The 14776-nt window shown below is 49.1% G+C and overlaps 1 protein-coding gene across 5 annotated transcripts in view; it reads right to left on the reverse strand.

The window, feature by feature from the left end:
* Window positions 1-5128: 5128 nt before the first annotated feature.
* LOC142301144 (junctional adhesion molecule-like) overlaps window positions 5129-14776 on the reverse strand; it is an 85743-nt gene continuing 76095 nt past the window's right edge. For all 5 annotated transcript variants that reach the window (XM_075342169.1, XM_075342168.1, XM_075342167.1 and 2 more), the window contains one exon: window positions 5129-5651. In XM_075342169.1, the coding sequence (XP_075198284.1) occupies window positions 5579-5651 (73 nt within the window). In that variant the 3' untranslated portion in view covers window positions 5129-5578. The remainder of the gene's footprint in view (window positions 5652-14776) is intronic.

Here is a 14776-nt window from a genome sequence, read left to right on the forward strand (position 1 = left end):
AGCTGGAGATGCTTAGTTCTGGAGCTGCTCAGTCCTCTGGTGGCCATGGCCAGATACTGCACATCCACCTCTTATTGATTTAGAATGGGAGGCAGATGTACAGTACCCGGCCGCTATCCGCAGACAGAGCATCTCTGGAACGGAGCGTTTCCAGCTACCAGGACCGTGGACAGCTGATCGGTGGTGTTGCCGGGTGTCAGACCCCAGCTGATCAGATATTGATGACCTAGCCTAAAGCCCGCTTTACACGCTGCAATATATCTTACAATGTGTCGGCGGGGTCACGTCGTAAGTGACGCACATCCGGCATTGTAAGGTACATTGCAGTGTGTGACAGGTATGTGTGATTGAACGGTAAAACGTTCATTGCATACACCTCGTACCTTTCTCTAGAATTGCACGTCAGATTGTTCATCGTACCCGGGGTAGCACACATCAGTGTGTGACACCTCGGGAATGATTAACAGATCTCACCTGCGGCTCCCGGCCCACAATGCGGAAGGAAGGAGGTGGGCGGGATGTTTACATACCGCTCAGCTCCGCCCCTCCGCTTCTATTGGCCGGCTGCCGCGTGACGTCTGTGACGCCGAACGTCCCTCCCACTCCAGGAAGTGGACATTCGCCCACATCGAGGTCGTATGGAAGGTAAGTACGTGTGACGCTGGTTAATCGTTTGTGCGGCACGTTCAACAAATGGAACGTGCCTCACATACGATGGGGGCGTTGCAAATCGCATACAAAATCGTATGCGAAATTGCAACGTGTAAAGCAGGCTTTAGGATAGGTGTGCCGCCCCCCGTGGAAGCAGCTGAGCTGCTCGGATCCGGGTTCTCAGAGGCTTGAGGGTCTCCGGACCCGAGGGTTGTGCGGCCACTCAAATGAAGGGGGGCATTTAAAAGGGATTATAGTTTGACGCCACCTGTGGTGTGTGGTAACTGGGGAGAATACAGCCGCTGCCGTTGTGGAGTACCCGGGTTGATGACTGGGGGGCAGCCAGGTGTTGTAACCCTCCACAAGTAGGGGGGTAATGCCCCGAGACTCGGTGTGGGGTATGGCCATGGGATGCAGGTATCTCTTTCGTACTCACTCAGTCCATTAAGAAGACACAGACAACTGAGTAAACAAAGTCTCTTGACACCGCTGCCGCTGAGGGGAGCTAGTTCGGGTCCCGTCCCAATGGTGCTGCCTGGTGATCCGTGACCTGCCTCCTGGCACTAAGTTTACTTCTCTGTTGGTCCCGGTAGTGTGAAACTTGCTGGGTCTCGCTCCCCACTATGGCTAAGTGTGGGAGCTTGCTCTCAGGGCTCAGGCTTGGTATTTTCTGGACCGTTTTGAGTGGAAAGTCCTATCCCCCTTGTTGCGCTAATGCCCTAATTCTGGAGCGGTTGGGAACGGATCTTGTAGGCTCCTTTCTCCTCGGGTAAATTATCGGGTTGCCTAAAGCTACTCCCCGACCTAGGGTCCACGTAACCTGTTGTGCCTCGGCCCCCGGACCGGTGATGGTGCAAGGCCGCCAGCTGTCCTGTTCGACAGATCTGAGTCCCTTGCCATGATCCCCTGCGACCGGGGGTCCGACACCTCTAGGCCCAGACCACCGTTTGCAACCTAGACAGCTTTCTTACAGGAGTCGCCACTCCTGACCACCTCAGAGCTCCACACAGCTCAAGGGCTACGGGCTACTTCCAGACTCAATACCCGACTTCCCGACTTCCCAAACACCAACTGACTGACTACCCCCCCCCCCCCCCCCCAAGTGAGCGACTATTCCACTCAAGCCGTCCACTGGGGTGTCTGTTGGGTGTGGTGCAGGGTGTATCTAGGATTTCATTTGCTGTTGGAGGCAACACCATTAGTTAGGAACGCATAACCGAGAGGGAGGTGGATACTGCACGGGAGAGTAGATTGTGCAATACCCTGTGACGTCCTGATAGTCCAGGGGCGTCACATAGGCAATCAATGTAAAAGTAGTGGACAGCCCCTTTAACATGACTGCAACCCTGGTGATTGTGCATTACATACAACATGGAGAGAGGAATGGCCACAAGTTATGGCAGAAAGTGCCACCGAAGCTCAACCCACCTGTGGAAGGCGATTTGCTGCACAATGGTGGAGTTTTGGCTATTTCTGACCTGATGTCTTATGTTGTCTCACCATAGAGGTGTCAGCGAGCACTGCCTGAAAGAGCCGCTATATAGTAGTATTTTGCCTCTCTACAATGTGTCCTTGTAGTACTCAATATGTCCATGGACCGAAAAACTCAATTGGATAAAAAAAAAAAAAAACCTGCCATGTAATATTTCATTTCTCCTGAGGAGGCACTTCAGGGACAATGAACACTGGGCCTGACTTCACCTTTTGTGTTTTATTTGAAGTCACTTGTCTTGTGGTATTTGACTTTTTTTTTTTCTTTTTCTTATTTTAACTAAAGTCTCATGCGGTTCCTCTCATTTTGATACACAGCCAAGTGTACTGCTGGGGGCTGCAGCCTATGGCCGTGGCTTTGTCTCTGCTGGTATCGTATGGGAGGCCCCTATGCCAATTTTTATTTATTTTTCTCTATGGGTAGAGTCACGCTGATGTATACCCAGCGTCGGACTGGCTACCGGAGGAATCTCCAGTAATGCCAGGCCTGGATTCCGTTACCTGCATTGCACTCCGGAGCACTCACCTTTCAGCCTGGACTGATCTGAGTTTGCAGGACCGAACTGTGAGCGCCGAGTGATTTCCTGATGCTTGCGGATCAGTTCAGAACAGCTGCGGACAGGCCGGGCTGATCTCAAGAGTTCAGATGAGAGCACCGGAGATCAGCCCAGGATGTCTGCAGCTGTCATGAACTGAACCGCAAGCACCGGGGAATCAATCACTCGGCGCTCGCGGTGTAGTCTAGGCTGCACTCCGGAGCTCAGGTAACTGAATCCAGGCCTGGCATTACTGGAGATTCCTCCGGTAGCCAGTCCGGTGCTGTTTGACTCACGAGTCCACTCAACCCCATGTAAGACCATGCTGCAGCTCACATCTGCGAGTTTGTCCTCAGTCCTAATCGAACTGAGGAAAAAATCGCAGCATGCTACAAATGTGACTGGTGTTACTTACATGTGACTTAATACTTGCGAGAGTCACATCACCCAGAATTGCCTGCCACATTCTGGACAGGAGCATGTGGCTGCATATAAATACATAGAGATGCACGCTCCTGGCCAGAGAGCGTCAGGCAGTCCCAGAAGATGGGGCTCAATACTTGCTCGAGTCACATGCAAGTGTAACATCAGGCTGTCTGCGAGTCTGTCACTCGCACCCATACAAGTCTATGGGTGCGAGAGAAACATCGGACGGCACTCCAATGTTATCCAAGTGCAGAGTGATTTACGCACAGGCTGACAATGGAGGATGCGGGGGATTAACCCCTACCTGTCCACAGCTGTCACCCGATCACAGGATCAGTTCAGTCACACGACGCTTGCAGCAGAGCCTGAGCTGAGGGTCACTAGCATATATCATCTGATGCTCTTGCATCAGATGCCATACACCAGTGTTACCCCCGACCTACGATGGACTAGCATAGCGCCTGTGAATGGAAGCAGTCAGCTGATGCGCTGATACTCTGTGTGAGGGCGTGGCTGACTGCAACCAATCACAGGCACCAGTGGGCAGGGAAAGCAGTGTATATTCAATGAAGGCTGCTCCGGAAGTGAATGTGTGACCTGGAAGCATCTTGCTGCCATGATATAGAAGCAGGTGCAGTGTACTCACCCATGCTATCTCCCCATCCCTCTTACCAATATTTTTTAATCTCCGGTTTCTGATTCCCCATAGGCTTATATGGGGAATGGATTCTAGATCGGAGCCGGGTCTAAAAAAAAAAAACAAAAAACTGGGACCCGCCTGTCCCAGTTTTCTGCAAGTTCGCCCATCTTTAGCAGTGGATACTCTTACTCAGGGTATCAAACAAAGTTTTACTTGCTCCTTCCTGGCCACCCCCCACTTGGGAACATTGTTAGTAGAGACTCGAGTATGGATAAAAAAAATTTAAAAAAAACATTGGAAAAAGCAGTTCTGAGACTTTTAGGCTAGTTTCACACATAGGGCTTTTCGCCGGCGGACTCCAGTACAGTGTATATAGTACAATGGCAGCGCGGCAACTTCCGGGTCACATGCCAGCATGTGACCGGCGCTTGTCGCGCTACCATTGTAATGTATACACTGTACTACAGTGCGCTGAATCAGGTAATCCCAGCAAAAAGCTGGAGGTGTGAAATGGCCCTTTAAAGAGACCAGTATTAATCAGGGTCTCCATGTCAGACAGTACTTGTTTACTAAAAACAAGTCTTCCAAACAGGAGTCCCACGGTATGATTGATTATAAATTTAAGATCTCTAAATGACCATTTAAAACCCAAAAAAGTTCAAATAAAATTTTATTTTGATACTTTCAACTGCTGGATTAGTAATTTGAGTGTCTGATAGACGCTCAACCATTACTAATACAAGGGCTTGATGCCAGCTGGCAATTCACAGATGGCCTCAACCACATATATTACGAGTTTTGTGACCACACCAGGGCAACGGGGTGAGCAGAGTACAGCTCCAGAATTGGTATCTGAACTTGCAAGGGCACCACTCTGATGACAAACCCAAATGGTGACTGAAGGACTAAAGTTACTACTTCTTGGCAGCAGGATTTGAAGTGTTGGCATCGGGCAAGTTCCAAATGCTATTAATCTGAAGATTAACCCCAAATCTGCAGGGTAATAGCGTTTTTTCACAAGACCCGTACCCTTTAACATTAAAACCCCTAGTGTCTGAAGTGGCGTTTCTCCACAATGCACGTCCCACAATTTCAACATCCTTGCTAACTTCTGACTGTCGGGAATAATTGCGCATGTGCAGCTTTCTCCATTCATGTTCATGGGAGTTCTAACAACACGTTTTTTTGTTTTTTTTAATATTTGGCACTACAGTTGAGATGTCTGCGTATAACAGGAAACTGAACTAGGTCAGTGTCTCAAGTGAGACATGACCAGCTTTATTCTTGCACAATGAAATTACTGAATACAAAAAAAATCGTCTCACTCCTCGTCCTGAAATTTCTTCAGAGGATCGCCAGTTAATCAGGTACACGGAAAGATGAAAGTATACAACTATGCAACTTCAGATGCTATCCTATAGGAACACTTTGTTTTTATTGGATTGGAATACATTTTTTACTTCTTAATTACTTTGTTGTGGTGCGCCCAATAGTTTGTATCTATTGTTAAGCAGACAGCTCAGTAGCGGTGGAGGAATGATTTCCCACTTCATCCTTAGGGTAGTCTTTAGGGACTTCACAGGAAACTTAGAAATTGCCTACTTTGCCACCCCTTAAGACCAGCTTTGTATGCATGGTGCCACCAGTTCTGCTCGAATCATGAACATTTTGCTCCCCCGTTCCAAAAAGCGAGGACCCCTTCTATAGACGACGTATTACATAGTATACAATAGTTGTCAATAGCAATCTATGGAGCAGAATTTGGGTGGTCTCCGGAAGGGTGGGGGAGGGTGCTGGTTTTTTACCGTATTTTCTTAGCATGCATGTATTTGTATCACGTATAGATATTTTCTGTGGCTTCATTCCCTGTTCCTTCCAGAGCTTCTATGTTTATTACAGACATTTCACTGCACAGAAATAAAAGAAATTAAAAATATATATTAAACATTACTCTAAATCAACGTCTTACAGCAAATAAGGATATTCTGCACACACCCTACCAGCCAAAAAATTGTTGCCTTTTTTTTTTTTGCCTTACTTTGTTTCACCCCACCCTTAAAGGCATTGTCCACCTTTTGTTGACATAATTAATGTTAGTAGATGTTAAATTATATTCATATAACTATTATAAATATAATTTTCTCAATATTCGCAATTGGGTTTCGTTAAAAATTTTGCATTGTTTGGCTTTTATAGGCTTACACTCAAAATGAGTTCACTGAAGGAGTCTAACGTCGGCGACGCACGCGACGATCTATCGTGTGATCGCACACGCCTCCGTTGTTTGTGCGTCACTGGCAATTAGTTGCCCGTGGTGCACAAAGTCGTTAACCCCCGTCACACACACTTATCTCCCGCACGCCCTCGCTGTGGGCGGCGAACATCCTTTTCCTGAAGGGGGAGGGAAGTTCGATGTCACAGCGACGTCACAAAGCCGCCGACCAATAGAAGCAGAGGGGCGGAGGTGAGCGGGACGTAAACATCCCGCCCACCTCCTTCCTTCCGCATTGCCGGCAAGACGCAGGTAAGCTGTGTTCGTTGTTCCCGGGGTGTCACACGGAGCGATGTGTGCTGCCTCGGGAACGATGAACAACCCGAGCATGAAGAACGAGAATGAGGAACGACATTTTGAAAATGAACGACGTGTCAACGAGCAACGATAAGGTGAGTATTTTCACTCCTTCACAGTCGTTCGGAGGTGTCACACGGTACGACATCTCTAACGATGCCGAATGTGCGTCACGAATTCCGTGATCCCGACGACATATCGCACGATATATCGTATTGTGTGACGCTGGCATTTGTTAACTTATTCTGCTGTCAACAAAACATAGTACAACAAATACAATTGTAGAAGGCAAACTGGAATGATACAAAATTGTAAAAAATGTAAAAACATAAAAGTTGGGCCAAAGGTGAGAATTCCTCTAAACCGGTTGTTCACTATTCGGACATCCCTCTTCTCCATTACCATACCCCACATATAAAATAATAGCTTGTACTCACCTGTAGTGATGTCGGCGCCACATGTCCGTGTCATCTGAATAAAGTGGCCACTGATTGCCATGCAAGCTCTGGGAGGCCTGGTGGCGGCAGTAGAGGCTTCTTTTTTTTTTTTTTTACATGGGTGAGACTAACCATTGATATGGAGTTGTCTGAGTAGTGAACAGCCCCTTTAAATTTAATTTACATGCCAGAGCAGTCTAACATGATTTGTCAGCACTCCTAAATAGGTATGAGCAAACCCTAACTGTAAAGTTCACAGTCATGCTGAACACTTAGTGGTCAAGGTCAGCATTCGGATGTTGTTTGGACGCTGAATAAAGTTTTTGTTGAAAGGCTGCAGCATAGCCAATCAACAAGCTTTTAGCATGGGGAAGATGCCTCGATGGTCCTGCGAATAAAATAAATCATTTAAAAAAATCACGTGGGTTCCACTAATAACCAGACCAGATGAAACAGACAGCTGAGGCTGCCATTATCAGGCTGCGAAGGCCCATGGTTATTTGGCCCTTCCCAGCCTAAAAATAGCCTGCAGCAACCCCAGAAGTATTGCATCCATTGCATGTGCCAATTCTGGTGCTTTGCCCGGCTCTTCCCAATTGCCCTGGTGCGGTGCCATTCGGGGTAATACTTTTGGGATTGATATCGGTTTTGTAGTGCCAGCTGACATCAAGCCCTTGGGATTAGCAATAGAGAGGTGTCTATCAAACACCCCCCATTACTAAAATGGTAAGTGAAATGTAAAAAAAAACTCACAAAGGAAAAAATAGTTTATTTGAATAAAGACTCCACCACACTCCCTCGTTCACCAATTTATTAATTTAAAAAAATCTTTGAAGTTCCTATGTAATCCAATGGAGTAATGTAGCATGATGTCAATCGAATCCTATTTAGCCTCATTCTGAGAATAAGGTTCCATAGGTCAGCTGCAGGTACAAGCATTAGAAATTTCGCATCTGCCGCTGACCGTGAGTCATCTAGGCAAACTCGTGCTCACTACGAGGCTCTATAGAATTCAATGGACTTCGTGGCACAGTCTACCATTGGATTACATCGGAACTTAGAGGATTTTTTTTAAAATTACTACATTAGTGAACGAGGGATAGTGTGGGGACGTCTTTGTGCAAATAAACTATTTTTTTCCTCTGTGGTTTTTTTTTTTCCTTTCACTTATTGGTTTAGTAATGGGGGATGTCTGATAGACGCTTTGCTAACACCTGGGCTTGATGCCAGCTGTCACGACAAAGCTGACATCAATCCCAAAAGTATTACCCTGATTGCCACCACACCAGGGCAATTGAAAAAAGTCATGCAAAGGATAGAATTGGTTTGTCTAATGGATGCGCCATGTCGGGGGCTGCTGCCGACTGTTTTTTTTTTTTGTTTTTTTTTTGTTTAAGATGGGATTAGCCTGATAATACCAGCCCCCAGCTGTCTGCCTTACTTTTGTCTGGTTATCAAAATTAGGGGGACCCCACGTTACTTTTTTAAAATAATTATTTCCTATCCGTATTTGTTTCCAGGGCAACTGTCCTGCTCTTACCTCTATTTTACTTCTTTTTGCAGCCCCCTAGTCTTTACTACAACCATTTTACACCCCTTTGACTTATTACCCCTTGGAGTCCGGAGTCAAGTTCGAGCCGAACTTTAAACTAAATCTTGGCCAAATCCTGGAGCATTGCATTATAGAAGAACTCGGTTGTTTTGTTGTATAGAATTGGGTTGTATAGAGTTGTTCGGTTCTTCTTCTAGGAACTGCCATCCACGTGCTGCCCTCAAATGCTCAGTTGTGCAGTAGAAGACAAAAACACTGAGATTTTTTCATGTCTGACAACGTGCTGGTCTGGCAATGATTTAAAGGATAAAATCCTGGTGGCAGGTCCTAGTTAATTGAGTCACACACCAGAGGCACCTTCCTTTTTGTTTTCCTTCCAACCCTGACCTCTGTTACAATTTCTCTAGACCACAACTTGTCTCTGTAAAGTTTGCTGGCAGTGTCTTTTGTGCATCATTTTTTGCCAAACATCCTTAGGCTATGTGCCCAAGGGACTCTGTAACCGAGGATTTTGCCGTGGAAAACCTGCAGATTTATCTGGATTTTCTAGATAAATCCGCAGGTTTTAGCAACTACAGACACTCCCCCATGTTATCCTATGGGACATGGGGAGTGTCTGTGTCCATGCTGCGGTATGTGCAGCTGTGGAACATGCTGTAGATGTACCACAGCCGCACTTAACTACATGTCAATTATTGATGCGGAAATACCTGGGGATGGTCCCGCCTCTCCACTATGGAGATAGAGGCCGGGACTTCCGCAGGTAAGTTGCACAAATGCCCGCAGGTTTACCGCAGCTATTCTGCTAGAATCCGCAGCAATGTATAGCTGTGGATTCCGGGGAGCAGCTGCGGGAAACCTGCGGATGTACCTGTGGATATATCCGCAGTTACAGAGTCCCGTGGGCACATAGCCATACCCTCTATACTAAGACAAAATCCTCATCGTTCCTCATACTATGCACCCAGAATATAACAGTGCCTCACAATTATGCTTCCTGAATATAATTGTATCACACACTGTGCCAACAGTACCACACACAGTGCCCATAAACCATCGCCATACATCATGTCTCTCAGAAAATGATAGTGCAAATCAGAAAACCACCAAGAATGACAGTGCCCACAAAAAGTGTAGAGCTTCTTGCAGGGTCTAAACTGCAACCAGTGAATTATATACTTAGTTTAAACCCATTTCTTGTGATTTCTGATGCTAAAGCAGATTGTCAGTCCAGCCTATTTTGATCCCAGCATCCAGGAGGTCTGAGACAATTTGTGCATATGGACAAGAAGCTTTTCAGCAGTTTTGTGACGAGAGCTGTGGTTTAGACCCAAACGTACCACAAGTAGTTGACTAATAGCAACACTGCCCATCACGGCAGCAGCACAGGAAGCTGTATCATACATGTAACAAGCTGCCAATGCCTATCTATGGGTAGATAGGTGCAGAAAAAAAACATAACTCAAGAATTTAATTTTTCAAAAACAAGAGATCCAAATTCACTAAAGAGCCCTAGAGTTATACAATAATAATCCTGCTGCAATTAATCGCCACTAGAGGGAGCTCACTTGTGCATTGTATACACAGTATGTACTAAGCTCTTCCTAGTGGTGAGTAAAAATCCTGCTGCCTTTAATCGCCACCAGAGGGAGCTCACTGAGTGCAATGTATACACAGTATCCTCCCTAGTAGGAAGTAAAAATCCTGCTGCCTTCCACTGCCACTAGAGGGAGCTCACTTAGTGCAATGTATACACAATATATACTAAGCTCCCCCTAGTGGTGAGTAAAAATCGTATTGCCTTTAATTGCCACTAGAGGGAGCTCACTAGTGCAATGTATACAAAGTATGTACTAAGCTCTTCCTAGTGGTGAGTAAAAATCCTGCTGCCTTTAATCGCCACCAGAGGGAGCTCACTGAGTGCAATATATACACACTATCCTAGTAGTGAGTAAAAATCCTGCTGCCTTCCATCACCACTAGAGGGAGCTCAGTGAGTGCATTGTATACTCAGTATGTGGATGAGTGAAGAAAATGAGGGACCGCACTCCGTACCGCTGTGCAGGAATCTTTAGTTTATTAGACGGTGCAGGGTAAAAAGCAGGAGACGAGCTGTGAGCTGGCTCCCAGGTAGAGGACGACAGCTGTTTCGCCTAACTAATTAGGCTTCCACAGGTTCATATGTGGAGCTACAACGGCGCCCCCTATATAGGAGTGCTCACAGGTGCGTCGCATGCCACATAAAAACATACATAGGAGAATGTAATGTGCATATAAAACATGGAACACACCATGCCACAATACAAAACAATAAAAACAAGATTATTACAAAACGATTATACCAAAAAAGAAGAAAGAAAGGACACCGAAGGAATACATATGCAAAATATGTCAAAGCACACACATATGGAGGACCTACAGAAAAACTGACAGATCCACGCAATCATTTAACCCCAATGCCCCCTGAGCTCCATAATTAATGATTAGTTTGGCCTCAACTTGTAGTAAAAGTTGCTGAAGGTTGCCCCCCCTCGATGGGAGGACAACCTTCTGCAGGCCAGCAAAACGGAGGACATCAGGGTTACCATTATGATGCTCGCGGATGAGAGAAATCAGTCTAGGACAGTCATGGCGAACCTTTTACAGGCCGAGTGCCCAAACTCTAGCCCTCAACCCATTTTTTTTTCCGAAGTGCCAACCAATCCTATTATGTAAATAATTGATTGTAACCTTACCTTTGCAGTCTTCTCTTCTCTTCAGCAGGGGGCATCATGCTCGTGCATGCTTACCACACATTGAAGCTGAGCCCCTGCCCTTTCCAGACACAGCAGTTGGATTATTCCTTCTGGAATAAAAATTGCAGCATATTAGAGATTTTAGCATAGAATGCAATCAGATGTCACCCTGTAATCCACATCTACATTTCAAAGTCTGAACATCTTGAAATCCCATAAAGATGTACGAGTTGCTCCCCCCCCCCTTCATTGTGTAGTTCTGTCCCCCTTCCTGGCAAACATGTCCCCCATCCTGATATATATTTCTTACATTCTGGTATATTTGTCCACATCATGGCCCCATCCTGGTAAATGTACCCCATCCTGGTAAATGTACCCCATCCTGGTAAATGTACCCGATCCTGGTAAATGTACCCCATCCTGGTAAATATACCTCATCATTGTAAATGTATCCCATCCTGGAATGTTCCCCCATGCTGTTAAATGACCCCATCCTGGTATATGTACCTCATCCAGGCATGTTCCCTTATCCTGGTAAATGTCCCCTTTCCTGGTAAATGTACCCCATCCTGGTAAATGTCACCCTTCCTGCTAAATGTTCCCCATCCTGGTATGTTCATGTACCCCCATCCTGGCATGTTTCCCCCCATCCTTTCATGTTTCCCCCTATTCTGGTAAATGTATCCCCCCATCCTGGTAAATGTATCCCCCATACTGGTAAATGTACCCCTTCCTGGCATGTTTCCCTTCCTGCTAAATGTACCCCATCCTGGCTTGTTTCCCCCCATCCTTGCAGTCATGTTTACCCCCCATCCTTGCAGTCATGTTTCCCCCATCCTTGCAGCCATGTTTCCCCCATCTTTGCAGCCGTTTCTCTCCCTCTTTGCAAATTTCTCTCCCTCTTTGCACGTTTCCCCCATCTTTGCAGCCATGTTTGCCCCGTGCTCCCATGTTTGCCCCATGCTCTGTATGCCCCGTGCTCTGTATGCCCCGTGCTCTGTATGCCCCGTGCTCTGTTTGCCCCGTGCTCTGTTTGCCCCGTGCTCTGTTTGCCCCGTGCTCTGTTTGTATATGCCCCGTGCTCCCATGTTTGCCCCGTGCTCTGTTTGCCCCGTGCTCTGTTTGTATATGCCCCGTGCTCCCATGTTTGCCCCGTGCTGTTTGTATATGCCCCGTGCTCTGCCCCGTGCTCCCATGTTTGCTCCGTGCTGGCTCTGTCCCCCATGCTCCCCACGTTTCCCCCGTGCGCTCCATGTTCCCCTCCCGTGCTGGCTCTGTCCCCCATGCTCCCCATGTTTCCCCTGTGCGCTCCATGTTCCTCCCGTGCTGGCTCTGTCCCCCATGCTCCCCATGTTTCCCCTGTGCGCTCCATGTTCCCCTCCCGTGCTGGCTCTGTCCCCCATGCTCCCCATGTTTCCCCTGTGCGCTCCATGTTCCCCTCCCGTGCTGGCTCTGTCCCCCATGCTCCCCATGTTTCCCCTGTGCGCTCCATGTTCCTCCCGTGCTGGCTCTGTCCCCCATGCTCCCCATGTTTCCCCTGTGTGCTCCATGTTCCCCTCCCGTGCTGGCTCTGTCCCCCATGCTCCCCACGTTTCCCCTGTGCGCTCCATGTTCCCCTCCCGTGCTGGCTCTGTCCCCCATGCTCCCCATGTTTCCCCTGTGCGCTCCATGTTCCCCTCCCGTGCTGGCTCTGTCCCCCATGCTCCCCATGTTTCCCCTGTGCGCTCCATGTTCCCCTCCCGTGCTGGCTCTGTCCTCCATGCTCCCCATGTTTCCCCTGTGCGCTCCATGTTCCCCTCCCGTGCTGGCTCTGTCCCCCATGCTCCCCACGTTTCCCCTGTGCGCTCCATGTTCCCCTCCCATGCTGGCTCTGTCCCCCATGCTCCCCATGTTTCCCCTGTGCGCTCCATGTTCCCCTCCCGTGCTGGCTCTGTCCTCCATGCTCCCCATGTTTCCCCTGTGCGCTCCATGTTCCCCTCCCATGCTGGCTCTGTCCTCCATGCTCCCCATGTTTCCCCTGTGCGCTCCATGTTCCCCTCCCGTGCTGGCTCTGTCCCCCATGCTCCCCATGTTTCCCCTGTGCGCTCCATGTTCCTCCCATGCTGGCTCTGTCCCCCATGCTCCCCATGTTTCCCCTGTGCGCTCCATGTTCCCCTCCCGTGCTGGCTCTGTCCCCCATGCTCCCCATGTTTCCCCTGTGCGCTCCATGTTCCCCTCCCGTGCTGGCTCTGTCCCCCATGCTCCCCACGTTTCCCCTGTGCGCTCCATGTTCCCCTCCCGTGCTGGCTCTGTCCCCCATGCTCCCCATGTTTCCCCTGTGCGCTCCATGTTCCCCTCCCGTGCTGGCTCTGTCCCCCATGCTCCCCACGTTTCCCCTGTGCGCTCCATGTTCCCCTCCCGTGCTGGCTCTGTCCCCATGCTCCCCATGTTTCCCCTGTGCGCTCCATGTTCCCCTCCCGTGCTGGCTCTGTCCTCCATGCTCCCCATGTTTCCCCTGTGCGCTCCATGTTCCCCTCCCGTGCTGGCTCTGTCCCCATGTTCCCCATGTTTCCCCCGTGCGCTCCATGTTCCCCTCCCGTGCTGGCTCTGTCCTCCGTGCTCCCCATGTTTCCCCCGTGCTCGGTATACCCCGTGCTGGCTCTGTCCCCCGTGCGCTCCATGTTCCCCCCATGCTGGCTCTGTCCCCCCACACTTTGGCACAGCCACGCACACAGCTTAAAAAAAAAAACAAAAAAAAAACTCACCTTCTAGCCACCACTCCTCCGCTGCTGCGTCCTCAGTCACTTCAGTTCCCGCGCGGCCAGTCCACAAGACCCCGGCGCCGCCTACTGACGCTCCTCCGTCTCCTAGGCAACAGGCCTGCAGCCCAGGAGAGGAGGAGTGTCAGAGCGAGGAGAAATGTCTCCTCTGCTAAACACCACCTTGATCTGCTGGCGCGATCACACCAGCATATCAAAGTGGCTCAGTGTGGCGACAGCGGCGTGCCAGCACAAAGGGCTCTGCGTGCCCTAGGTTCGCCATCACTGGTCTAGGAGAACCTTTGCCTGACATTACTGAATTGTAGTGCTCCCTGAACCTGACGTATAAACATCTGATTGTTTTGCCTATGTAAAATCTGCCACTAGGGCAGAAAATCACATAGACAACGAATTTAGTTTTACAAGAAATAAACTGGAGGACCGAATGTGAGTGTGAACACACCTGTAGGGATCGGCCAGTGAGATGCAGGTTACAAAATCTGCAGTTGCCACACCGGTAGTTACCCGGCGGGCAGCATCTATCGAGCCACACAGAGGGACTGGTAAGTCTATTTCTCACTAGTTTATCCCGTAGGTTAACGCAACGTCTGAACGAGACCAAAGGATTAGCCTTGGTCATTTCAACTGTCGCGGGCGGGGAGGAGGGTGTCGGCACACCGCGCTCACCCCTTCTGCTCGGGTCCGGCGCCTGCCGCTGCTCAGTGGTGGCTCGAGCTGTGGGCCGGATCCCGGGGGTTCTCGAGCGGCGCTCCTCGCCCGTGAGTGAAAGGGGGTTTGTTGGGTGTTGGGATATTGTTTATTGTCCGTGACGCCACCCACGGTTGTGGTGATTTCACCACCGCTGCTCGATGTGGGGATCCCGGGAGTGATGGTGGGGGAGCAGCTAGTTGTTGTGTTGCCCCTCCGTGGGTAGGGGTTGGTGATCCCGGGGCCCGGTGATGGGGTTAGATGCAGGGCCTGGTGGGCGCAGGGACGCGGGG

The sequence above is a fragment of the Anomaloglossus baeobatrachus genome, chromosome 4 (assembly GCF_048569485.1).
Source record: "Anomaloglossus baeobatrachus isolate aAnoBae1 chromosome 4, aAnoBae1.hap1, whole genome shotgun sequence".
Classification (NCBI taxonomy): Eukaryota; Metazoa; Chordata; class Amphibia; order Anura; family Aromobatidae; genus Anomaloglossus; species Anomaloglossus baeobatrachus.